A 26,721-nucleotide genomic window follows, 5' to 3' on the forward strand; every position below is an offset into this window, starting at 1 on the left:
TCTTGTCTAACTTCAATTGCTTGACTCGCTTCACGTTCGCCGCAAATTTGGTTAGACAAGATTTCCCGCCCGACTTAAAGTCCCTCGCAAGCTCAGAAGCAAGGGCCGACCTTCGTTTTGCCAGTTCGGCCATTTGACGGTCGAGGTCGGCCAGGGCTTCCCCTTTCGTCTTTAAGGCATCGATCTTCAGACGAAGAGTTTCCTGAACAGCCAGTGCAGTTTTCAAGTCATCATCAGCCCGAAAAGTGTTCTTGAGAATACTGAAGGATTCCTGAACTCGCTCCAAGGCGGACGACGCCTGAACGACAGCCTCGTCGCTCATTTGACCATCTGTTCCGAGATCATTTAGGCATGCACCCAACGAATCGAGCCCTTTGCGCTCAATGACTTGTGACACCGAGAGAGATAAAACTTCTTATAGCCGAACCAGAGCAGCTGAATCGGCAGGTGCAATCATAGCGGCCGAAGGACCAGCCGCTCCAGAAGTACTTAACAAGAGAGCATTAAATTCGACTTCCCATGAAGGTTGCACACAAAAATCATGTTAAGTACAAGGAAATTATGAAAGAATATAGCAAGAAGGTTTTTGTTTTAAACCTGCCGAGAGGAGACTTCCGCCATATCTTCGGGTTCGTTACTCGAACCTAAAGAACTTAATGGCCGAGCCCAGTGCCTTAGACTGCTTCTTAGTTCACGCGGCCGATGGAGGTTATCTATGTTCGATGGCCACTGAGGCGGCCAAGAAATATAGATAACACCCTTCGGCACGTAGAATGTTCGATGAAAAGAATGGGTAGGCACTTGACATTCAGTATCTTCCTGGTTTAGAGATCTAAGGCAGAAAAGTAACCAAAGAAAGGCGGTAGGGGTATTTACGAAGGTTGAAGTAACTTCTTGAGAAGGAATGTTGAGGTCCTGGTCCTGCGGATGAAAGGGTGTTTCCACCGTCGCTTCTGGCTCGACGGCAGGTCGTTTGCCATGATCGGCCACAGAATGGCCGACTTAGACAACTGCCTCTAACGCAGAGGGAGGCGGATCGCGTGGTTGAAGGTGACTCGTCAATGGAATCTCATCGCTCCTATCGCTCTCTTCTAGAACGACTGCCGTGGGTTTTGGATTTTCAGGAAGTTTCTTCTAGGCCGAGGGGACCGCCTCTTCCAAGATAGGTGAAGCAGCTGTCCCCAAGGTTGCAGGCGCCTCGACCAGTGGAGCAACGAATGCCGTACATGGGCTGTTTCTTTGGCCGGAATTGGCCGTTTCTCTGTTGAAGCTTGGACGACATAGGTAGAAGGGGAAACACTAGGAGTCGTCGCTCCCGTAGTTTGATTGGAGATAACATGAATCTCCCGTTCTCCTTTCCTCGCCAGCTTCTTGACCCGTTTTACGGGGTAAAGGGGGTCGAGGGCCGTCTCGGCCTCTTGACGAGGTCGTTTGCTCAACAAGGCTTGTGCGGTAGTTTTAGCCCTTTTGGAGATGGTCGATTTTTTCCCAGCCGCAGCCGCATCGACCACTTCTACCTTTTTCAGTGACCGACCACCTGAGAAAGTAAGAGCAAATTAGTAGAGATCAAAGTCGAAGGAAGAAGGTAGAAATAAATCGTTACCTTGAGATTGGGGGGCAGAAGCCTTATTGGGTCGACCGCCGAAGATCTTGTTCAGAACGTCTTCGACCGGAGCACCAAAAAAGTTTTGGGTATACTCTTCCCACCAATCACCGAAAGTGTCAGTGCTAAGAGATTCTGGAACGGTTGGTCGAAAGTGGAATTTTTGGCACCGTTCTTGAAACTCCTTCTTGGCATCCTTGCACTTCTTGTCTGAAGAGCCAGATAGGCGTCATTGACTCAGCAGGGAGTGAGAGGTAAGAAGAGGCACCGGGCAACCCTGAAGATAGCCGAGTTACCGACCAGTGAATTGGGGGTGATATACTTCCCAACTTGCTCGGTGCACGTCACACCTAAGAGGAAGGTCACGGGTAAGCACAAACGACCCCTAGGATTGATGAAGATCAGCATCATCATCTGCACTCCATGCTGATGTGGGGAGTTTGATCGACAAAGGATATTCTCGACGACGGAAGATCAAGAATTCATCGTCGGAAAGGGCATCAAGGCTGAAGAAGTATCTGAACACGTCTTCAACTTGGTGAGGAGGTACTGGTCGAGGAGCCACCTGAAGGCCGAGCGTTTTAGTAGGTGAGAAGCTGGCAAGCTCTGGCCGAAAGGTGACAAAATAAACCTGCAGCCAGAGCTGGAATACCTAGAAGGGACCACTCTGGTGTGGGTCGATCTTGTGAAGGGTCATCTTGGCCAAACAACGCAGGAGATGGGTAAGAATGGCTGGACTGAGCGCCAGGGTGTGACCGCTAGCCAGGGCTTCGGCCACCGGCATGTTCTCGACCAAGCATTTGTTGGATTGGTACAACAAATAAATTTGTTATACCAGTAGAAGATGAATGTTTCGTGTTTCCCTTGCCATAGGTTCTCATCCCCTTGGCCGGTGAAGTGGAGATAGAGAGTGTTGTAGTTGAGGAAGTTCTTATAAAGTTTATGAACTTCCTCCTTTGAGGGTTCTTGGCCCTCTCCGCTCAGCGTTTCGAAGGCCCGATCATTGAAAAGAGCCTTCAGGTCAATGGTCGACGGGTACCCGGAGAGGGTAGCGTCAACTAGGATGCCGAAAGGGAAAGTCCCTAAGATCGCGGTGATATCAAGGATAGTGGGCCCATAGGGCCGAGGGGAAGGACCATGGTGTTGGTAGCTGAGCACCATAGGCTTGAGGCTGCCATAAGAAGCTTCTTATCCATGACGAGTTCCATAGATGAAAGACGAATGGCATCGTAAATGCCAAGAGCTTTCCATTGCTCACCGAAGATCTTTTCCATCCGAGCAACCCAGGCTGCTCAGGTCGCAGTGGTCGAGGGCCAGGAGCCTTGAGGTTTCGCCAAAGCCCACCTCGACCATTCAAACCCTGACAGTAGGGGTGTTAGACATTGATCCTTGAAGAGCTCGGTAATGGCTGGTGGTACTGCATCCTTAAAAAGTGGACCAAGGATTTGGTGGGGGGTGCTCATATCGCTCTCAAAGCGCAGAGTCTTAATTGAGCGCTGATCGATGATTGTCCCACATTTGTCGCATTCCTTAGAGAGCTTGGAAATGAAGGAGGCCATTGGAAATGGTTTCGAAGGGTTTCTGGGATAAAGTCAGGGGGTTTCTTTTAATCTTTGAGCAAGAGAGAGTTTGGAAAATTTGAAAGCATAAAGAATGAATGATAGAAGGACAGGTATTTATAGACTCGTGGAATGGAAGACCAAACGGGGATAGTGATTAAGAAGATCGCTAATAATGATGGAGTGATGGAGAATATTAATAGACTCAGGAGAAAGAACAAAAAAACTCGTAGATTAAGGGGTCATGATGATATTGTGACGGCGTCCTTTTATGAAGAAAGGACGTTTTGGTGTTCGCACGATCTCGAGGGTACCGAAAGATTCACAAATCGAGATTGCATGATGGCATGCGGCGACATGTATATTGATTTGAAGACGTTTGGACATCCGCACGTCTTGAGGAATTCAAAAATCTTGCGGATCAAGTGGGTAATGATGAAAGGACACTTCAGGTCATGTTGAGAATAGGACACTTGGCGAGATATCTGACGAGATCAAGATCGTGCAATCGTGCTTCATAAATGCTCATCGAGAGACGAAGCTTGGTGTCGCTTCTTCAAGGTCAGGGCTCGGCCAGAGACTTCAGGCCGAAAAAGTCCTCAGAAGTGAGGGCGCAATGTTTGGACCCAAAATATCGGTTTGGGCTGAGATGACATCTCGGCCCGGAAGGCCATACAAAAAGGTTACTGTGGATCATTTAGTTCATGGGCTTCCTAACCTAGGTCGGTCAAGTCATGCTGCGAGACGAGTAATTGAATCCTGGCGCAATAAGGAGTATCGGCAAGACATGGATAGAAGTGAATCCAGTTTGATAAAGGACTGGGTTCAAAGTCATAGTGAAAATAGGACTGGTCGAGATGGTGTTTGATGAGAAGAAGAAATCCTAATCCAAGTAGGGTTGTAACTCGGTCTAGAAAGTGCCTGGTGCTATAAATAAAAGAGGCTGTGCATCGTTCAAGATCCCCTCCAATTCAACACACAACTGCCCTGTGCAAATTCTCTCAACAACCTTGAGATTTTTTCCTTTTCTTTTTTCGCCAACACACCTTCAGTTTGGATAAACAGCACTGTGAAGGCAACCGGTGATATCTTCAGTCGGCATAGATAACACTGTCACCGTAGAACCATCCAGTCTCGCAGCATATTTAGTCGGCATAGATAACACTGCGTCGAGGGTGACTGGTTATCTATCTAAGTCTTGATCGAGAAGGATTTCCGAAAATCCTTGTTGGTCGAGGTCATCTCATTAGCCTTCTCGGCGAAGTGAGGTGTTACAATTTATTAGGCTCGGCACATTGCATGCCGAGTTAGTTTATGATTGGATACTCTTAAGTGGGATTTAGAGTTCGGCATTCCGACGGTCGAACCACGTTTATTGTTAAGACATATATCCGCTTTGAGTATTTGTGCCCTTACACTTTGGTGTCGATTCGGCATGAGTTTACTCTGACGAATACCATCATTGTGACAGAATCCAACGGTGACGATTTGTGAACTTCGTAAGAATAGTAGCCTTGTCTTCAGGTTCGAGAACCTAAGAGGTCGAGACATGTTCCTTCCTCGGTCGCAATCGCAAGACGCAGAAGTCAGCCGTGCACCCAACGCAACATCAACAAATTTTACTCCTCGGCCGAGCTCAGCCGACGAGTTGGCACGCTCCGCATTCAACCGAGGGATGTAGTTAGCTTATAGATTACTCGGCTTGTGTGCCACGTAGGCTTGGTAGTTTTTAGGGTCAACAGTCTCTTGAGCTTTTTGCTAACAGAAAAAGATTTTTGCTAAAAATTGGCAACTAGGAGGAACCTAACAGAGCAAAAGTAAACCCCAGAAGATGAATAAGAACGGAAAAGGCGTTACTGGGTTGGCCTCCTATGAAATTGGGTAGCATGGAAAGCAAAAGCAGGCTTAAATAATTACTGATGTCGTTGAATAATTAAAACAATGACAAATATGAAATTTTACCTCATGTGAAGCTTCCGAAATAATGATATCGTGTTCGATTCGTTAATTTTTTTTCTCAATCAACATGTTTATAGTTTCAATAGTTAGAATTTTATTCAACAATGGAGTGGAGGGTGAGAGGGTTTTTAATAATTGAAGAAGATAAATAATACGTTAAAAGTAATTTGGGGTGTATTTAGAAATTTCTTATTTTCTTTATACCTCATAAGGTCGAAATTGTCATTACATAGTAAGTTACATAACCCACTTAATATTAAATTTTAATGTGGGATGCATTCAACATTATGTGGAGTGCTAATAAAACAAGCAAATTATTTTGGGTACTTGTGTAGTAAAAACAAAGTCACCTTCTCACAATTCGTAAGACTACAATCCCCCTACAGAGGTAACAGTTACGATCTCGTCCTCCTTCTTTCCAAAAGAAAAACAAACGCCAAAAATAATCTGTTCCTTCTTAAATCAATTGACTCTCTATTTCTTTTCTTGTTATCTTTTTTCTTTTAGGGTTTGGTTTAATTATGGCGGACGTCCAAGGTCTCGTGAATGAGCTTGCTACCAGTCTCCGGAAGCGGTGAGTTTTACTATACGTGTGTATCTATGCATGCATGTGCCTTTTTCTTTGTGTGGCTGTTGCTGTTCGTTTTCTTTTGTTACGGCTGTTTATGGATTTTTGCGATGGCAGGAAAGTCGAGGGTTCACGGGAGACTGCTCGGCTAACGGCAGAATTGCTTCGGACAGTTATATCGGCACAGAAGTTGCCATCACCTACAAACCAGGCAGCTGCTCTTATTGCGGCGGTAAGAGGCGTTGGCCAGCGGCTTATTGCTGCTAATCCTGTTGGTATGTCCTTTATTTTGTTTTAGGCATACGCTTTTAGTTGTTCTCCACAGCTTTGTGATAATTTTTTTTGGGATTTTACTGGATTTATCGATCCTGTATCAAAACTTTTCATGTAGTAGAGTAAATCGTACCAAGCTTTCAATTAAGAAGATGTATATGAATCCCTAGGGGCATGGATTAAAGAACACTAGATACATGAGTAATAAAACACTTACCAAGAACCTAGCGTGTAGATATTCTCAACTGGAGAAACAAATTGCGCCTTGATGCAATATTCTCGTAGTCATGTTGATTTAGGTGACATCATCATTTAATTTTGTCGTCTCATCTTCTAGCAAGTAGTTCAATGTATTAGTTGATATGAAAATTCTCTCATACAAACCCTAATGGTGAGTACTAGGTGCGGATGTGACTGATTAGCCAACCGACTCTTGTGTCATATTAGTTGACGTATTTAACATGATTAATATTCTCTTGCTTGACTTCATGTCAAACTGTGCATCTGAATTATTATAATTAACAGTCAAAGTAGTATAATTAATTCGTTGAACTTTTGTGTCAGAATGTGCTGATTAAGGATAACATATTTGATTGCTAGCAATTGTATTACTCTTATAGTTGGAAATTGAATATAGTACATTAGTAATTTTCAAATTATATAGGTTCTCAGTCTCATCAAAATTTACATATAGATTTTGGGTTATGTCTAATGATGACAGAATGATACATATAAATTAGGTAGCGGAATTCAGAGGTTAGCATTCTGAGTTTGCCCCAAGTCTTGTTCATATACATGAGAACTTGTGCAATTAGTTATATAGCTAATACTTTGTTATTTCGTTATAAATTATATAATGATCATGTTGACATGGGGGTGGACTGCAGAGCTTGCTATTGGGAACATCGTGAGGCGCATTTTCCATATTATTAGGGAAGAGGAGCTTTCACTTCAAGTTGAAGGGTTGTCTTTATCCACTCAAGGCAGGGATAGAGATCGTGATGAGGAAGACGATAAAGCGTTCCTCTCGTCTGCCGCGACTTCTCAAAGACTTCTGCGTTCACCTTCATTGGCTGATCTTCTTGGGAGCAGAGCCGCTATGGCACCAGCTTCAACGAATCAAGAAATCCAGGGGAAAGGCAAGTTCGAGCAATCCCTGTAGTCTACAACAACAACAACAACAACAAAGCCTTTTCCCACTAAGTGGGGTCGGCTATATGAATCCTAGAACGCCATTGCGCTCGGTTTTGTGTCATGTCCTCCGTTAGATCCAAGTACTCTAAGCCTTTTCTTAGAGTCTCTTCCAAAGTTTTCCTAGGTCTTCCTCTACCCCTTCGGCCCTGAACCTCTGTCCCGTAGTCACATCTTCGAACCGGAGCGTCAGTCGGCCTTCTTTGCACATGTCCAAATCACCGGAACCAATTTTCTCTCATCTTTCCTTCAATTTCGGCTACTCCTACTTTACCTCGGATATCCTCATTCTCAATCTTATCATTTCTCGTGTGCCCACACATCCCACGAAGCATCCTCATCTCTGCTACACCCATTTTGTGTACGTGTTGATGTTTCACCGCCCAACATTCTGTGCCATACAACATCGCTGGCCTTATTGCCGTCTTATAAAATTTTCCCTTGAGCTTCAGTGGCCTACGACGGTCACACAACATGCTGGATGCACTTTTACACTTCATCCATCCAGCTCGTATTCTATGGTTGAGATCTCCATCTAATTCTCCGTTCTCTTGTAAGATAGCTCCTAGGTAGCGAAAACGGTCGCTTTTTGTGATCTTCGCTAAATTGCTCCGGTCATTAGTGTGGATAAGTATATAAATGGATAGAGATAGGAAAGCAAACACAAGATGTACGTGGTTCACCCAGATTGGCTACGTCCACGGAATAGGAGAGTTCTCATTAATTGTGAAGGGTTTACACAAGTACATAGGTTCAAGCTCTCCTTTAGTGAGTACAAGTGAATGATTTAGTACAAATGACATTAGAGTACAAATGACATTAGGAAATATTGTGGGAGAATGATCTCGTAATCACGAAACTTCTAAGTATCGGAGTGTGGTATCATCTTGACTTGCCTTATCTGTCTCATAGGTAGATGTGGCAGCTTCTCTGGAAGTACTCTTCCTCCATCCAGGGGTGGTATCTTTGATTGGTGGAGATGCACAAGGTAATGTATCAATTTCACTTGAAGCTTACTTGTAGTTTAAGGCTTGGTCAAGCGCGATACAAACCATGTAGTAGGAGTCCCCCAAGTCGCCGAGCTAGGGGATTTGCTGAAAGAGGTGACAGACAAGGTAAGCAATCAGAGCTCCGGCTGATTGTTCACCTTCTCCCCATCTTGCAGCAGCACGAAGGATAAAGAGAAGAAAAATGAAAAGAGATGATATGGGATACTTTTGCTTTTGAAGAAGTAACTTTCCACAGGCTTATTCTTGAACTGAGCTGGAGGGTTTTCTGGTTTCCTCCAGAGTATAAGGCCGACTGAAGAATTTGAGGGTCAAAACAAGTCCATCAAATCTAGAGTACGTTCGACCCTGCTGATATGGGATACTTTTGCTTTTGACAGAGTAATGGATGGATCGGCACGTGTGTTGTTACGCTTGTCTCCACATGCTTCCTTGTATCCTTCGCACTTGCCCTATCTGTTCCTCAAGCAGATGCGGTATCTTCCCTGGCAACATAAGATGTTGAAGATGAGTACTCGAGAGCAATGCCAGGTAAGTAATCAGGTAAGGGGTTCCAGGCTGTCAGTTCCTGGCTGGGAGCTTGATTTCAAGTGCTGACTGATTGCTCTCTTTCTCCTTGTCTTGCAGGTAAAAACAAGGCCAAAGGAAAAGACAGGGAAAAAGCATGATATGGGATACTCTTGCTTTTAACCCTGATGATATGAGATATTCTTGCTCTAGTATAGCTTGTTTGCAGAGGTATTATCGGGGGGAAAGAAAGCTGAATATTTCGAAAGGCTTCGTTGGGAGTGCCCTCTCAGATATGAGGAAGGGTTGAGCATTTTTGCAGGTCTGCCTGTCCGTTGGGGATGGAGGTCGACATATATAGGAGTCTCCCTAACAACAAGTAGTAATGCTATTCCTTTACCCTGCTTGGTCATAGCACGGTAGTGGGAGCTGCCAACTTCACATGTTTTAACTCTGTCAAAGCACTTTGAAAAAGTGGTATGTGGTATCTGGCTCTCGAGATTCGGAGAACGATGCTTCTTCGATTTTTGAGAAAGCAATCATGGTGGGGGTCTGGCTCTCGAGATTCGGGGAGCAGTGTCTCTTCGATTTTTGAGAAAGTAATCATGTTGGGAGTCTGGCTCTCGAGATTCGGAAGGCGGTGCCTCTTCGATTTTGGAGTAAGCAATCTTGTTGGGAGTGTTTTCTCGGATGTGAGTAAAGGTTGGGCATGTTTGCTAGTCTACCTTGCCACTAAGCACGGAGGTTGACACACAGGGACTTTCCAATTATCCAGCAGTGGTACTGTTCCTTTACCCTTGTGGGTAATAATATGGTAGCTAGACCTTCAAAATTTATGTGTCTAAACTTTGTTAGTGCTGTTTCTTCGCTATTCTTTTACCTTTCTTGGTCAGAGCGATGTAGTGAGAGCTGCAAGCTTCACGTGCTCAACTTTGGCAGAGACTTTGACAAAGTTATCTGTGGTACCCATGAGCTATTGTTGCGTGTGGGAAGTGGGTGATTGAACAGTAAGATTCATGTGCTTTCTACTTCACCAGAAGTCTTCGACAGAATGCCCATAATTTCCGCAAAGCTGAGTGTGCGTGTGACAGGTGCTGACAAGGCTAGAAAAGAAGGTGCCTCTTCGATTTCTAAGATCGGCCCTCGTGGTCTCTGAGCAGCCCAGCTTTTGAGAAAGCGAGCGCCTCTTCGATTGATTCGGAGAACGATGCCTCTTCGATTTTTGAGAAAGCAATCATGCTGGGGGTCTGGCTCTCGAGATTCGGGGAGCAGTGTCTCTTCGATTTTTGAGAAAGTAATCATGTTGGGAGTCTGGCTCTCGAGATTCGGAGGGCGGTGCCTCTTCGATTTTGGAGCAAGCAATCTTGTTGGGAGTGTTTTCTCGAATGTGAGTAAAGGTTGGGCATGTTTGCTAGTCTACCTTGCCACGAAGCACAGAGGTTGACACACAGGGACTTTCCAATTATCCAGCAATGGTACTGTTCCTTTACCCTCTCTTCGATTTTTGAGAAAGTAGTCATGTTGGGAGTCTGGCTCTCGAGATTCGGAGGACGGTGCCTCTTCGATTTTGGAGCAAGCAATCTTATTGGGAGTGTTTTCTCGAATGTGAGTAAAGGTTGGGCATGTTTGCTAGTCTACCTTGCCACGAGGCACAGAGGTTGACACACAGGGACTTTCCAATTATCCAACAGTGGTACTGTTCCTTTACCCTTGTGGGTAATAATATGGTAGCTAGACCTTCAAAATTTATGGGTCTAAACTTTGTTAGTGCTGTTTCTTTGCTATTCTTTTACCCTTCTTGGTCAGAGCGATGTAGTGGGAGCTGCAAGCTTCACGTGCTCAACTTTGGCAGAGAACTTTGGCAAAGTTATCTGTGGTACCCATGAGCTATTGCTGCGTGTGGGAAGTGGGTGATTGGACAGTAAGATTCATGTGTTTTCTACTTCCCCAGAAGTCTTCGACAGAATACCCATAATTTCCGCAAAGCTGAGTGTGCGTGTGACAGGTGCTGACAAGGCTGGAAAAGTAGGTGCCTCTTCGATTTCTGAGATCGGCCCTCGTGGTCTCTGAGGAGCCCAGCTTTTAAGGAAGCGAGCGCCTCTTCGATTTCTGAGATCGGCTTTCGTGGTCTTTGAGCAGCCCAACTTTTGAGAAAGCAAACACCTCTTCGATTTATGAGATCAACCCTCGTGGTCTCTAAGCAGCCCAGCTTTTAAGAAAGCAAACGCCTCTTCGATTTCTGAGCAGGCGCCTCTTCGATGTCTGAAGCTCCGTCGAGTGCAGCTTTTTATAGGGGCTGGCATTAAGTTCCAAAGCACACTTGAATCTCCACCAGTAGAAGCTCCATTCTTGCACTTCTAAGATCTTGATTTGTCCGACCTCTTCTCTCTTCAATACCTTTGAAAATGTCTGGCCCCTCCGACCGTCGTTTTGACTTGAACCTTGTTGAAGAGGCAGCCCCGCCTTCTCCAGACAACATATGGCGCCCATCCTTCGTCTCCCCTACTGGTCCTCTTACCGTTGGGGATTCCGTGATGAAGAATGATATGACCGATGCGGTGGTGGCCAGGAACCTTCTCACTCCCAAAGATAACAGACTACTTTCCAAACGGTCTGATGAGTTAGCTGTTAAGGATTCACTGGCTCTCAGTGTTCAGTGTGCAGGTTCTGTGTCTAATATGGCCCAACGCCTATTTGCTCGAACCCGCCAAGTTGAATCATTGGCGGCCGAAGTGATGAGTCTCAAACAGGAGATTAGAGGGCTCAAGCATGAGAATAAACAGTTGCACCGGCTCGCACATGACTATGCTACAAACATGAAGAGGAAGCTTGACCAGATGAAGGAAACTGATGGTCAGGTTTTACTTGATCATCAGAGATTTGTGGGTTTGTTCCAAAGGCATTTATTGCCTTCGTCTTCTGGGGCTGTACCGCGTAATGAAGCTCCAAATGATCAACCTCTGATGCCTCCTCCTTCTAGGGTTCTGTCCAGTACTGAGGCTCCGAATGATCCCCCTCCGATGCCTTCTCTTTCTGGGGCTCTACCGACTGCTGAGACTTCTCCTAAGCAACCTTTGTGAAGGCTCCATCTTGTTTGTTTATTTTGACTCATGTCTATGTACATATTTGTAGCTTATCGGGGATATCAATAAATAAGTTTTCCTTCATTTCAACGTATTGTGTTAAATACAACAAAGCCTTCTTCGCTAAGTTCTTTGAATTTTCTTTTGTTGAAGCTTGTATGTTGAAGCTTTCTGAGTGGAGCATGTAGGTTGGGGTAGTGTTCCCTTAATTTTTCGAGTGAGGAAAACTTCTCGGTTGGAGACTTGGAAAATCCAAGTCACTGAGTGGGATCGGCTATATGGATCTTAGAACGCCATTGTGCTCGGTCCTGTGTCATGTCCTTCGTTAGATCCAAGTACTCTAAGTCTTTTCTTAGAGTCTCTTCCAAAGTTTTCCTAGGTCTTCCTCTACCCCTTCGGCCCTGAACCTCTGTCCCATAGTCGCATCTTCTAATCGGAGCGTCAGTAGGCCTTCTTTGCACATGTCCAAACCACCGTAACCGATTTTCTCTCATCTTTCCTTCAATTTCGGCTACTCCTACTTTACCCCGGATATCCTCATTCCTAATCTTAACTTTTCTCGTGTGCCCACACATCCAACGAAGCATCCTCATCTCCGCTACACCCATTTTGTGTACGTGTTGATGCTTCACCGCCCAACATTCTGTGCCATACAGCATCGCCGGCCTTATTGCCGTCCTATAAAATTTTCCCTTGAGCTTCAGTGGCATACGGCGGTCACACAACACACCAGATGCACTCTTCCACTTCATCCATCCAGCTTGTATTCTATGGTTGAAATCTCCATCTAATTCTCCGTTCTTTTGCAAGATAGATCCTAGGTAACGAAAACGGTCGCTCTTTGGTATTTCTTGATCTCCGATCCTCACCCCTAACTCGTTTTGGCCTCCATCTGCACTGAACTTGCACTCCATATATTCTGTCTTTGATCGGCTTAGGCGAAGACCTTTAGATTCCAACACTTCTCTCCAAAGGTTAAGCTTTGCATTTACCCCTTCCTGAGTTTCATCTATCAACACTATATCGTCTGCGAAAAGCATACACCAAGGAATATCATCTTGAATATGTCCTGTTAACTCATCCATTACCAACCCAAAAAGGTAAGGACTTAAGGATGAGCCTTGATGTAATCCTACAGTTATGGGAAAGCTTTCGGTTTGTCCTTCATGAGTTTTTACGGCAGTCTTTGCTCCTTCATACATATCCTTTATAGCTTGGATATATGCTACTCGTACTCCTTTCTTCTCTAAGATCCTCCAAAGAATGTCTCTTGGGACCCTATCATACGCTTTTTCCAAATCTATAAAGACCATGTGTAAATCCTTTTTCCCATCTCTATATCTTTCCATCAATCTTCGTAAGAGATAGATTGCCTCCATGGTTGAGCGCCCTGGCATGAACCCGAATTGGTTGTCCGAAACCCGTGTCTCTTGCCTCAATCTATGCTCAATGACTCTCTCCCAGAGCTTCATTGTATGACTCATTAACTTAATACCCCTATAGTTCATGCAATTTTGTACGTCGCCCTTATTCTTGTAGATAGGCACCAAAGTGCTCGTTCGCCACTCATTTGGCATTTTCTTCGTTTTCAAAATCCTATTGAAAAGGTCAGTGAGCCATGTTATACCTGTCTCTCCCAAAACTTTCCACACTTCGATTGGTATATCGTCTGGGCCTATTGCTTTTCTGTGCTTCATCTTCTTCAAAGCTACAACCACTTCTTCCTTCCGGATTCGACGATAAAAAGAGTAGTTTCTACACTCTTCTGAGTTACTCAACTCCCCTAAAGAAGCACTCCTTTCATGTCTTTCATTGAAAAGATTATGAAAATAACCTCTCCATCTGTCTTTAACCGCGTTCTCTGTAGCAAGAACCTTTCCATCCTCATCCTTGATGCACCTCACTTGGTTTAGGTCCCTTGTCTTCTTTTCCCTTGCTCTAGCTAGTTTATAGATATCCAACTCTCCTTCTTTGGTATCTAGTCGTTTATACATATCGTCGTAAGCCGCTAACTTAGCTTCTCTGACCGCTTTCTTCGCCTCTTGCTTCGCTTTTCTATACCTTTCACCATTTTCATCGGTCCTCTCCTTGTATAAGGCTTTACAACATTCCTTCTTAGCCTTCACCTTTGTTTGTACCTCCTCATTCCACCACCAAGATTCCTTTTGGTGTGGGGCAAAGCCCTTGGACTCTCCTAATACCTCTTTTGCTACTTTTCGGATACAACTAGCCATGGAATCCCACATTTGGCTAGCTTCCCCCTCTCTATCCCACACACATTGGGTGATTACCTTCTCTTTGAAAATGGCTTGTTTTTCTTCTTTTAGATTCCACCATCTAGTCCTTGGGCACTTCCAAGTCTTGTTCTTTTGTCTCCCTCTTTTGATATGTACATCCATCACCAACAAGCGATGTTGATTAGCCACGCTCTCTCCTGGTATAACTTTGCAATCCTTACAAGTTATACGATCCCCTTTCCTCATTAGAAGAAAATCTATTTGTGTTTTTGACGACCCACTCTGGTAGGTGATCACATGTTCTTCTCTCTTCTTAAAGAAGGTGTTGGCTAAGAAGAGATCATATGCCATTGCAAAATCCAAGATAGCTTCCCCATCCTCGTTTCTCTCCCCAAAACCATGGCCACCATGAAAACCTCCATAGTTGCCTGTCTCCCTGCCCTCGTGTCCATTTAGATCTCCTCCTATAAATAACTTCTCCGTCTGAGCAATTCCTTGCACCAAGTCTCCAAAGTCTTCCCAAAATTTCTCCTTCGAACTCGTATCCAACCCTACTTGAGGTGCGTACGCACTAATCACATTGATAAGTTCTTGTCCTATTACAATCTTGATTGCCATGATTCTATCTCCTACCCTCTTGACATCTACAACATCTTGTGTCAAGGTCTTGTCCACGATGATGCCAACACCGTTTCTCGTTCTATTTGTGCCCGAATACCAAAGTTTAAACCCTGAGTTTTCTAGATCCTTTGCCTTACTACCAACCCACTTAGTTTCTTGTAGGCACATAATATTTATCCTTCTCCTCACCATAACTTCCACTACTTCCATAGATTTTCCCGTTAAGGTTCCTATATTCCACGTTCCTAAACGCATTTTGCTCTCTTGAACTCTACCCTTCTGCCCTAGCTTCTTCACCCTCCCCCGTCTAATAGGATCAAAGTACTTCTTTTGTATGTCCCGTGTAAAGTTGATAGGAGCATATGCTCCCAAACAACTTTGAGTGGAGTCGTTCGAAAAGAAGTTTCTACGGCCCCCTTGCTCATTTAACACTGCATCCGGGTGCCGATGGAGATACAGCGACCCTTGCTCACTTATCACTGTGCTCGGGCCACACAGCGCGCCACTTACGGGTGACGCCCTAGCTTTAGCGCGATTTTGTTCTGGATTCATTTTCATAAGGATTCGACGTGATCATGGAGTGCCGGCTGTCGACTACCTGACGCCCTCCCCCTCCTCCTTTATCCGGGCTTGGGACCGGCAATGTAAAATTACATAGGCGGAGTTGAGCAATCCCTGTAGTCTATATATATAAAATTCTAACACGTAATTAAATCTTAGTTTGGCATTGTAAAATATGTATGTTTCTTTGCTAAATGCCAAATTTTCTTTGTAGCTGATAAAAGTCCAAGTAGCTGGACATTGAAGCACAATGTCATAGAGGCAGTTAATGACCTCATTGAAGATATAATAACTTGCCATGAACAGATTGCGGATCTGGCGGTGGAGCTTATACATCAAAAGTAATTTTCCCTTAAACCGTGAACATGTTTTTGCTACTGAGTTTCTTCAATTGAAACTATCTCCCTGATTGTTTTATTTTCTACTCATGCTCTTCTTGTTTCTGACATGTAGCATTTAGTGATGTTATTCTCTAGCTTCAAAACTTTTTGATGCCATGGAATTTACGTGGAAAAGTCAAGTAGATAAGAATTTACATGGAAAAATCCAAAAAACGGTTGTTATATACTGTCGGTCTTACATCCCCCAACAAATTGGTTTGGCCGGAATGTTCCGAATTAGTAAATATGTGCCTTAAATATTTACCGAATTCACATTGATAGAACAAGCCAAAAAGCTGATATGGATTGGCTTTGCAGCTGTAACTCATAACCCATGATTCTTAACATTTTGAAGTGGAGATTTTTATTCCTCTTGGTTAAATGGAAACTTGATACGGTAGTCTCTATGCATAGACATGCCTCTTGCGATAGACAATTGAACTTTGTATATTTGTGTTTCTTATGAATATCTGATTTTCCTTCCCGGCTTCATTACAAATGCATCTACTTTTCAGTGAGGTGGTACTAACCTTAGGTCAGTCAAGAACCGTGAAAAAGTTCCTATGTGCTGCGAAGAAGAAACGATCATTCCATGTCTTTGTTGCTGAGGGTGCTCCAAAGTCTGTACATGATCATACCTAGTAGTTGGTTAATTGATCTTCCCCTCTTTTGTTTTGATCTATTGCTTACTTGGTATTGCTTAGGTATCTGGGTCATGTTCTTGCAAAAGCGTTGGCTGCAAAAGGTTTGCAAACTACAATGATTACCGACTCTTCAGTTTTCGCCATGATTTCACGAGTAAACGTTGTGAGTGTTCACTTTTCTTGCTCTTTTTCTTTGATGTAAAATTTGCCCCTATTTTTTTTAAACTTCGCGTACAGGTCATAGTCGGGGTTCATGCCGTGATGGCCAATGGTGGGATCATAGCTCCTGTTGGGACGAATATGGTTGCACTTGCTGCAAAAAAGCATGCTGTTCCGTTTGTTGTGGTTGCTGGCACTCATAAGGTATATGTATAATCGCACTTGAACACATTAACATGTGCTTCTCCTAATTTTTTCCTTAATGTATTTTTGTTTGTTTTGCAGTTGTGTCCACTATATCCTAATAATCCAGAGGTTTTGCTGAATGATATGAGATGCCCATCAGAACTCTTATCTTTTGGGGAATTCTCAGATTTCGTGGATTTTAGTATCGGCAGTGGAGCTTCTCTTCTTAACATTGTTAATCCTGCATTTGATTATGTGCCACCGGAGCTAGTCAGCCTTTTTGTTACTGAAATGTAAGACCATTTTTTCCCATCACTACAACTACAAGCTTTCTGGTCAACACACAATTGGCTTTACATTCTCTCTGGACGTTTAGTTTGCTTTAGTTGCCTTTGTGTTTTTTTTTTTTTTTTCCAGAAATAGTATTACTAAACATGCTCTTGCGTGTTCACCATTGGACAATTTCAGTTTCCCCATCACAGCTGGTTGAAATAAAGTGTCCAGCTATGATGGATGGCGAGCTAAAAAAAATTGCTTATTTCAACGAATTGCTTACCCCTTTCACAGTTCAAATTTATGTGCTCTGCACCTTTTGTTCTTCTCTGACCTATAAGATAAATTCATCTTACTTGTGGTGTTTTCAAGATTCTTGTGTACGTTCTCATTGTTCTAACTTCGTACGCAGAGGGGGGCACAATCCATCATATATCTATAGGCTCATTTCAGATTTTTACTGTGCTGATGATTTGCCTCGACAACAAAAACCGGCTTCTTGAATTGAATTTTCTAATTCCATGCAGTCGAGATATATTTCCTTTTTATTATGTATGTTCGAGATACTAGTATTCTTTTCGGCATTCTGATTTTGTCTTACATTGTATTTCATCCCCTATTATTAGTTCTTGATATTTTTCTTGTTTCTTTTGTTTAACGATTTAATCCACATTAGAGTAGTGGAACTTGCTTTGAAGATCATTTTTTATTGCGCCAAAAGTTGTCCACTACGCGTGCTGGAGATATATTTGTGTGCAATGTTACTTCCTAGTGTCACGGGATGACTCTTTAAGCCTTTTGCCCGTGCGGCACTTAGACTTGAATACCTCGATGAACAAGCTAAGTAAGCCTTCGAAGCCTCGCTTCCCCGGATCGAATCACAAAGAAAGCTAAGATAGCTTGGAGAATGCTAAAATCACTTAGAAGATGGGAGAAAGGAAGCTTTGTATTGAAACTTAAGAGAACTTTACAATTGCTTACAATTCTTGGATGCCTTGGCCAAATGGCCTTGCCTCCTATTTATAGGCCTAAGTTACCTCCTCAATGGAGGGTTCTAGAATTCCCTACTTACATCCAAAAATATCTAGCATAGTTCTAGATACAACTTGCCTAATCTAGATTGTTCTAGGTGAGGCTTAAATTTGTACACTTGTGTGGAATGTTCCGGAATGCCCTAGATTATCTTGAACGCTCCGCCATGTTCTTGATTTTTCCGGGATGTTCCAGAAGCTTCCATGAAGACAAGGCTTTATGGGCTTAGATATATGATGTCTTGGGCGATTTCTTTGTTTTTAACATATGGCCCGTGACATCCTCCCCAACTTAAGCCGTAGACATCCTCGTCGACTCTTGCCTCTCGAATGTCTTAATCAAGTCCTTATATTGCCATAAGGACGTCTCCTTCTCCCATGATGCTTCGGAGTATGGTAGCCCCTTCCATTTGACAAAGTACTCCACATGCTTTGGTTGTCTTGGTCGCACCACGACACGCTTGGCTTCAATGCTCTTCGCTTCTTTGTCAAATGCCTCCGTCATTAAAGGGGGTGCTCAATGAGACTCACCTCGGCTTGGTTCCTCATCGTCTGCATGATAAGGCTTCAAGTTGCTCACATGGAACACCGGGTGAAACTTGAGGCGGGGTGGGAGTTCCACAACATACGCGGCTTTGCCAACCTTCTTGATGATAGGGAACGGTCCCTCATATTTCCGCAACAAGCTCTTGTGCAAGCCATGAGTACTCTTGTGCTGAGACGTATTGAGCTTCACAAAGACTTGGTCGCTAGTTTGGAACTCCACATTCCTTCGCTTACGATCCGCCCATTTCTTCATCTTCTTTGAAGCCTTCTCCAAATGAGCTCGAGCAAGTTCGTGGGTTAATTGCCACTCCTTAGTGGTTTTGAAAGCGGCTGGACTATTCCCCGTGTAGCCAGTCACGACCGTGTTCGGGGTCAAGGGTTGTTGCCCTATAGCCAACTCGAACGGACTTTTCCCCGTCGACTCCGAACGTTGCAAGTTATAAGAGAATTAGGCAACATCAAGTAACTTAGCCCAATCTCGTTGATTGGCACTAACATAGTGCCGCAAATAAGTTTCCAACAATGCATTAACCCGCTCCGTTTGTCCATCAGTTTGGGGATGAAAAGCTGTGGAGAAGTCTAACTTTGAGCCAAGTAGCTTGAAGAGCTCCTTCCAAAAACTACCCGTGAAGCGAGCATCTCGATCATTGACTATGCTCCTCGGAACACCCCAATACTTCACCACGTGCTTTAGAAACAAGCGTGCAGCTACTTCGGCTGTGCACTCCACAGGTGCGGGTATGAAAGTGGCATACTTGGTGAATCTATCGACCACGACGAAGATAGATCCACATCCATCAGACTTGGGCAAATGTGTGATGAAATCCATGGTTAAACACTCCCATGGTCTTGATGGGGTGGGAAGTGGTTCCAACAGTCATCCCGGTTGCCTTTGTTCCCCTTTGTCTTGTTGGCACACAAGACAAGTCTTCACGTATGAATCTACATTATCCCGCATTTGTGGCCAATAATAAGCATCGCTCACCAAAGCCAACGTGCGGTGAGTGCCAGGATGTCCTGCCCACATTAAGTCATGGCACTCCTTAAGGATTTCTTTCCTTAAGCTTCCCCACTTTGGGACGTAGATCCGCTTGCCCTTGGTGCATAGCAAGCCGTCCTCAAGCCAAAACCTTCTTGTCTTCCCATCCTTGACAAACTCCACAATGTTCTTGGCTTGGACGTCATGTGATAAACCTTCTCGGACACGGCCCAAGAGATGGCTTTGCAGCTTGAGTACCGTAGCCATTAACTCTACTCGTCTACTTAGAGCATCGGCCACCACGTTCTCCTTTCCTTGCTTGTACTCTAGCTTGTAATCAAACTCCGCTAAGAACTCTTGCCACCTTGCTTGCTTAGGTGTGAGCTTTTGTTGGGTTTGAAAGTAGCTAGTGGCAACGTTGTCCGTCTTGATGATGAATGGGGTACCAAGCAAGTAATGCCTCCAAACTCTAAGGCAATGGATGATGGCGGTCATCTCCTTTTCATGGGTCGTGTACCTCTTCTCGGCATTGTTTAGCTTGCGACTTTCATAGGCTATCGGATGTCCCTCTTGCATCAACACTCCTCCTATGGCAAAGTCGGAAGCATCAGTGTGTAACTCGAATGGCTTGCTAAGGTCGGGCAACCTTAGTACAGGCTCCTCCATTAGGGCCTTCTTCAACCTCTCAAAGGCCTCTTGACATCGGTCCGTCCATTCCCATGCCTTGTTCTTCTTAAGAAGGTCTGTTAAGGGTGCCGCTATGGCTGAATACCCTTTAATGAATCTCCGATAGTGGTTGGCTAGCCCAAGAAAGGATCGTAGTGTTGGTACCTTGGTCGGCGGTTCCCACTCTTGAATGGCCTTGATCTTGCCCTTTTCCATCATAAGTTTCCCCTCATTTATCTTGTGGCCAAGAAATTCTACTTCTTTTGTGGCAAATGAGCATTTCTCCTTCTTGACATAGAGTTCATGCTCCCGAAGGGTCTTAAACACTATGTGCAAGTGCTTGACATGCTCCTCCAATGTCTTGCTATAGACAACGATATCATCAATGTAAACCACGACAAACTTGTCAAGATAAGGATGGAATACCTTGTTTATCAATGTGCAGAATGTTGCGGGGGCATTGGTCAGACCAAATGGCATGACTTTATACTCGAACGATCCATATCTGGTCACCATCGCCGTCTTCGATTCGTCTCCAGGGGCTATCCTCACTTGGTAGTATCCCGATCGAAGATCTAACTTTGTGAAGTACCTTGCTTCACCAAGTTGATCGAATAAGTCGGCGATCAACGGAAGTGTGGGTACTTGTTCTTGATGGTAATCTTTGATGCGTAAAATAAGTTAACACACAAAATTAAACCCTCTTTTTGACAATTGTAGTATAGATGTAAGTAGGGTATCGTTCTAGGCCGGGGATTAGGAGGGATTGCTAATCTATCCTAAATTAATTTAAAAATATTAAACAAGACTCAAGGATACAAAACTAGGCTAAAAACTCTAATAACTCGAAACACACTTAAAATGACTCAAAATAATGAAAACAATTAAATTAAACACTAGGAACTAAAATGGATGGAAATTAAATTAAAAGACTAACAATAAAGAAAACTAAATAAATAATATAATTTAATAATGGATGGGTGTTTGGTTTTGATGAAAAGTAAATTAAACTTAATTAAATTACAGAATTGACAAAAACATGAAATTAAAATGAAAAGATAAATGACGGACTAGCTAGAGGGTTCTTCTCCACACATGTTATACTTGCATACAAAATGATTTCCAGTTGTTCTTTCAATAAATTGTGAATCTCAATACTCCAGATTAACCGTGAACAGCACTTTTTTAATCTTCAAGTTTTCCTTAAGTTATTGAATTGGACGGGAAAACGCATACAACAATTCAAAACATTCTTCGAAAGTCCCCTACGTGAAAAGCACAATAGAGATACAATCAAAGATCATTAAACTTTGTGAAAACTATAAGCATTGACGAGGCATTCGTAACTATGAAAAGCATGATACTCTTGCCAAGAATTTACTTAACGTGATTGTGACTAGCAACCTTTACTACTTGTGAAAATAAGTTCATAACGATTAGGTGAAATTCACTTATATTCTAGCATCAAATTCATGCATGTAAATTAAGCGTGCACTCTCAACCAACATACACAAATCAGTTTTTATACGAACGGATAAGTAAATTGAAATCACAACTTATGAAATCACAACCGAAGGTAATCAATTCATATTACAAATATATTCATGGTTTCGAATTAACCTCTAGCCAAAATAAAATTAATTACACATTATTAAAACAAAAATAAAATAGGAGTTTGGAAAGATTAAACCGAAAGAGAAGAATGCTTCAGTGCTCTGTCCGTGCCTTTGAACCATTTTCTGCGAGCTCCCTCTCTCCTGCCTGGCGCTGTGCTTCTGTTTCTGTCTTCTCCCCTTCCCAGCTGCCAGATGGCAGCCTCTCTCTCCTCCCCCCTTATTCTCACGCTGCCAGGCTGCCAAAGGCAGCTCTCTATTTTTTTTTTCTGATTTCTCTTCCGCTCTCAGCTAAAGCTGCGCCAAAGGCAGCTTTCCTCCAGGGCTAATGCCCTGCCTGTCGGTTTTTCCTTTTACAGCAGCAAGTGCTGCTTATTCTTTTTTTTGGTCTCTGCGAGCTGCCCCAAAGGGCAGCCCCTCTCTCCTCGAGGTCCTCTGCTTCTCCCCTTTTTTTTTGCCTTGGATTCTTTCCTTTCTTTGTTCAACTCTTTCTTTCCACCGTTTTCTTTCTTTTTTTTTTTTTCTACAAAACAAAACCATCATGATGATGTTTCAAACATCATCACGACTTATCATTATTAAATATAATTTTTAATTTAATTTAAAAGCTGATCTACACAGACAGTTTTGACGAATTTATTACATAAAATTTCACTTGTTCTATTTTTATTTTCTTTGCATAACAAATCCTATAAACACAAAAATAACGTAAATAGCTCAAAAATATAAGGAACTAACTAAGAAAAGACGAGTGAATTCGAAGTAAAAATATATATAAATATGATCCGATCAAATACCCCCACACTTAACTTTTGCTAGTCCTCGAGCAAAACAAAGAAAACTAGAACAAGAAGTAACAAGAAAAACATTAGCTTCCCCCTATGTGACCCTCAAAGAATTTCATTCGAGAAAACAAATCATCAAGAACCATAGCTAGCATCAAACCAACTAATTCAAGTTCATCTTCCTTATTCAAATATTAGCAGTAATCTTTGAATCATCCTTGAAGTGTAGTGTGTGAGATAGTCATGCTAATGCAATTTCAAGTTTTTATTTTTAAAATCATCATATGCGAACTAGCGACCTTCTCACGGGATATGCACTCAATCACACATGTGTTTAGTTTAAATGTGTTTCGCTCAAAGAATCAAATGTGAAATTTCTACCATAAGCTTGCATAAAGATCACTTCTCCACAGTCATAATTGCAAAACTTAAATCAAGAGGACTTTTATTGGATGTAATGAGGCTTAGGGATAGGGTTATTGAAATGAAAGAATAGGAAAACACAAGTTCCAAGCTATATTGCAAGCAATTCTTTTGTTTAGATTTATAAGAACTCAATTTTTCCAGCGATTCTTCTAGCACCTCCAACCATACCCTTAAACTGAAACTTTTAAAAAAAACTTTTTATTTTCTTTTTTTTTTCTTCCTTTTTTTTTTTTCTTCGTATACAATCTTTCTTTTTCTTTTTCTTTTCTCTCTTTTTTTTTTTTTTTTTTTTTTTTTTTTTTTTTTTTAATACAAACATGAAATACCCCCACACTTATTCTTTTGCCAAACACCTTCAAAGTACTTCACAAACGTTTCTCATAAGACAATCTCGCATTGCTCGCTTGGAAAGGGTAATGAAAAATGTTTCAGGTATAAGGGTAGACATATCTGGTGATAAGAAATAAAAGGTTCAACATACACAGCTCAAATTGGCAAACTAATGATATCATTTTTCTTTGGGAAACATGGTTATTTGGGCCATAGTGGTAAACCTAATGCCTCTATCATTTCCAAGTTCATGCAATCAATGACAAACAATTCGAAAGATCGTTACGCAAGTTCTAGAGATGTATATCACATAAGTTCATCACACATAAAAAAATAGGAGTGTATGAAAAATGCACACACTTTCAATAGGCTCAAAAACTCACATAGGATGTATATGGTCACTAAATTCACATATGAAGCTTTAAGTCATACTTTAGTTTCACATTAACAAGGCTATGTGCATTTGGTTTTTCAAAGATGGTCAAACATGTACAAAACTAACAAGAGAATAAGGAATTTCACAAAACACATGTTAACTAAGTTCTTGATGATCATGGTTCGAATTTGATCCAATTATATCATTGAGTAGGGAAACTAACAAAAATCTAATTCAAAACAATAAGGGAAACAAGACAATATTTTTGGATTTTTAAATTTTCCGATTTTTTTTTTTTTTTTTTTTTTTTTTTTAAAGAAAACAAAAAGCAACAACACAGAAACACAACACAGAAACAAATGAAATTCTAGAGATTTCTACCCCCACACTTAAACTTGACATTGTCCCCAATGTCAGAAAACACTATAATGCAAATAAAAATAAAATAAATAAATAAATAAGAAACAAAATAAAACAATTGGACTGAAAACTTCCCTAATTTGCAGTAAAATCAAGCGATGACCCCCAAGCTAAAATTCTGCAATCAACTTCAAGGGTGGAAATAACTAAAAGTTCCTGCAAAGAAAAGAAATAATTCAGTTAAGTACGCAAGAAAATTAATTAAAAAAAAATGCAAACGAAAAATTGAAAATTACGATAAAAGATAATGAATAAAACTAATAAGTAATCATTGGTCGTGCTTGTTGACTTTCCACAGCTTTCCTCTTGAACAGGGTGACACTTAGCTTTTTACTTGCAAGTGATGATTTGATGATATTGTACGGCGAGGCTTTGCTCTTTGGGAATGTTGCAGTTCCTTATTTGTTCTCCAAGCAGATGTGGCAGCTTCTCTAGTTCCTCAGTTCGGACTCCTTCCGCTGGGATGATTGTGCAAGCTGCATTCTTCTCTGCTTGTTTCTTCTGCACAACGGGCAGGCACGAGGGAAAGGTGTTGGTCCTTATTTCTTTCTTCAATCTTTCCAAGTGCCCACCTCTTGCTTTCTTTCTCCTTGTCCCTAGCTGAATTGTCTCCACATGCTTCGAGGTATCATTTTCACTTCCCTTACTGTCCCCCAGGCAGATGTGGTAGACGAAGAGAAAGCATAAAATGATGAAGATGAGTACTCGAGAGCAAGGCTAGGTAAGCAATCAGGAAAGGGTTCCAGGCAGTTGGCTCCAGATTGGAAGATTGATACCAAATGCTGGCTGATTGCTCTCTTTCTCCTTGTCGGAAAACAAAGACAAGGAGAAGGACATGGAGAAAGCATGATATGAGATACTCTTGCTTTCAACCTTTATGATATGAAATACTTTTGCTTTGAATGGGTTGTTCGCAGGAGTATCCCAAGGAATGAGGAACACAGAGTGACTCGAGAGAATTCTTTGGGAATGCATTTTCGGAGATGAAGAGGTGTTGAGAGGGTGTGCTGAGAGAGTGTGCTTTTGCTGTGGAAGGCGAAAGTAGAAACTTATAGGACTTGTCTTCACAACCGGAACTGTTCTCTCACTTAGTGTCGGCAGCCGGTGGATGGGTGAAGAATACAAATTACGCGCTTTCTGACAAAGCTGCCCGTAATTTCCGCAAAGCAGATTCCTCATTGATATCTAGAATCGGCGCTTCGAGCTCTGAGCATCGTCGATTGTAGAGGTAGCATGTGACACGTGCGGATAAATCTGGAAAAGAAGATTTGCCCGTGGGTTGAAGCCCAGCTTTTGAGAAAGCTAGCGTGTCTTTAACTGTTGAATTTCCCTCTTCGATTTCTGAATTGGTGCTTCGACAAACTGCCCGAGATTTCCGCAAAGCAATTTGCGTGTGACAAGTGACGACACGTCTGGACAATTGATCCTTTGAAATCCGGGGTTCGGCTCGTGGTTTCTGAGCAAGCCCAGCCTTTAAGAAATGAAACGCCTCTTTTGAGAAAAGAATCCGGCTTTTGAGAAAGGAACCCCGACTCTTCGATTTGCGAGAGGACGCTGCTCTGAGGAGCGCCTCTTCGATTTCTTCTTTTTATAGAGGCGTTAAGCTTGTTCCACAACACACTTGAGCTCCCCCTAGTAAACACTCCCATCTTGCACTTGTTTAATCTTGATCAGTCCAACTCTCTTCTTTCTTCACCACCTCTGAAAAATGTCTGGCCCTTCCGATCGTCGTTTTGACTTGAACCGTGGTGAAGAGGCAGCTCCGCCTTCACCAGACAACATATGGCGGCCATCCTTCATATCCCCTACCGGTCCCCTTACCGTGGGGGATTCGATGATGAAAAATGACATGACCGCTGCGGTGGTGGCCCGAAACCTTGTCACTCCCAGAGATAACAGACTGCTCGCAAGGCGGTCTGATGAATTGGCGGTCAAGGAGTCTCTGGCTCTCAGTGTGCAGTGTGCGGGTTCCGTATCCAACATGGCCCAACGCCTATATGCCCGAACCCGTCACGTTGAATCCTTGGTGGCTGAAATACAGAGTCTCAAGCAAGAGATTAAAGGGCTCAAGCATGAGAATAAGGAATTGCACAAGCTCGCACACAGCTATGCCACCAGCATGAAGAGGAAGATTGACCAGATGCAGGACACCGATGGTCAAATTTTACTTGATCATCGGAGGTTTGTGGGTTTGTTCCAACCGCATCTGCCTTCGTCTTCTGGGGCGGCACCGCGCAGTGAAGCTCCAACTGATCAACCTCTGCCGCCTCCTCCTTCTGTGGCCCCGCCGACTGCTGAAGCCCCGCCTACTACTGAAGCACCACCCGACCAATGAATACTATTAGTTTACATCATTGTAAAATTTTAATTTTAATTTTTTTTTTTTTTTTTTTTTTTTTTTATGTATTTTTTTTTTTTGATTTTTTAATTGTTTTTTTTTTTTTTTTTTTTTTTTTTTTATGTAAATTAATGTAAAGAGACTTTGGTTAACCTTCCCCCACACTTAAACTAAATAACACAAACTCACAGAAATCAACCAAATAACACAACTAACTAAACAAAACAAAATGAAAGCAGTAAAGATAAGAGTGGAAGAATGCAAAGCTGATTGGGTTAGTGATTCCAAAGTCTCCCTTCATTGAATGCTTGGGTTGCCTCCCAAGAAGCGCTTGATTTAACGTCTTTAGCCGGACGCATCTTTCCTTTAAATTTCCCTCGGCTCCATTTGAACCTAAAAT

At 42.7% G+C, this 26,721-nt stretch overlaps 2 protein-coding genes across 2 annotated transcripts; both read left to right on the forward strand.

Moving 5' to 3' along the window:
* The first annotated feature begins 5,642 nt into the window (after positions 1 to 5,642).
* LOC139190856 (uncharacterized) lies at positions 5,643 to 7,124 on the forward strand. Its single transcript, XM_070811346.1, has 3 exons — positions 5,643 to 5,695; positions 5,807 to 5,964; positions 6,850 to 7,124. Exons 1-3 carry the CDS (start codon positions 5,643 to 5,645, stop codon positions 7,122 to 7,124), a joined length of 486 nt encoding a protein of 161 aa, XP_070667447.1.
* Positions 7,125 to 15,911: 8,787 nt separating this feature from the next.
* Positions 15,912 to 17,446, forward strand: LOC103453492 (uncharacterized). Its single transcript, XM_029091916.2, has 5 exons — positions 15,912 to 16,169; positions 16,254 to 16,356; positions 16,431 to 16,556; positions 16,638 to 16,831; positions 17,224 to 17,446. The coding sequence occupies exons 1-5, from the start codon at positions 16,048 to 16,050 to the stop codon at positions 17,312 to 17,314; spliced, it is 636 nt and encodes a 211-aa protein (XP_028947749.2). The 5' UTR covers positions 15,912 to 16,047; the 3' UTR covers positions 17,315 to 17,446.
* Positions 17,447 to 26,721: the final 9,275 nt, after the last annotated feature.

This window comes from Malus domestica, chromosome 13 (genome assembly GCF_042453785.1).
Source record: "Malus domestica chromosome 13, GDT2T_hap1".
NCBI classification, from domain to species: Eukaryota; Viridiplantae; Streptophyta; class Magnoliopsida; order Rosales; family Rosaceae; genus Malus; species Malus domestica.

Coding starts and splice junctions, on each gene's coding strand:
- LOC139190856 (XM_070811346.1), top strand. CDS start 5,643: ATGGCGGACGTCCAAGGTCTCGTGAATGAGCTTGCTACCAGTCTCCGG. Junction 5,696..5,806: donor GCTACCAGTCTCCGGAAGCG/GTGAGTTTTACT, acceptor TTGCGATGGCAG/GAAAGTCGAGGGTTCACGGG. Junction 5,965..6,849: donor TATTGCTGCTAATCCTGTTG/GTATGTCCTTTA, acceptor GGTGGACTGCAG/AGCTTGCTATTGGGAACATC.
- LOC103453492 (XM_029091916.2), top strand. CDS start 16,048: ATGCATCTACTTTTCAGTGAGGTGGTACTAACCTTAGGTCAGTCAAGA. Junction 16,170..16,253: donor GTTGCTGAGGGTGCTCCAAA/GTCTGTACATGA, acceptor GGTATTGCTTAG/GTATCTGGGTCATGTTCTTG. Junction 16,557..16,637: donor TGGTTGCTGGCACTCATAAG/GTATATGTATAA, acceptor TTTGTTTTGCAG/TTGTGTCCACTATATCCTAA.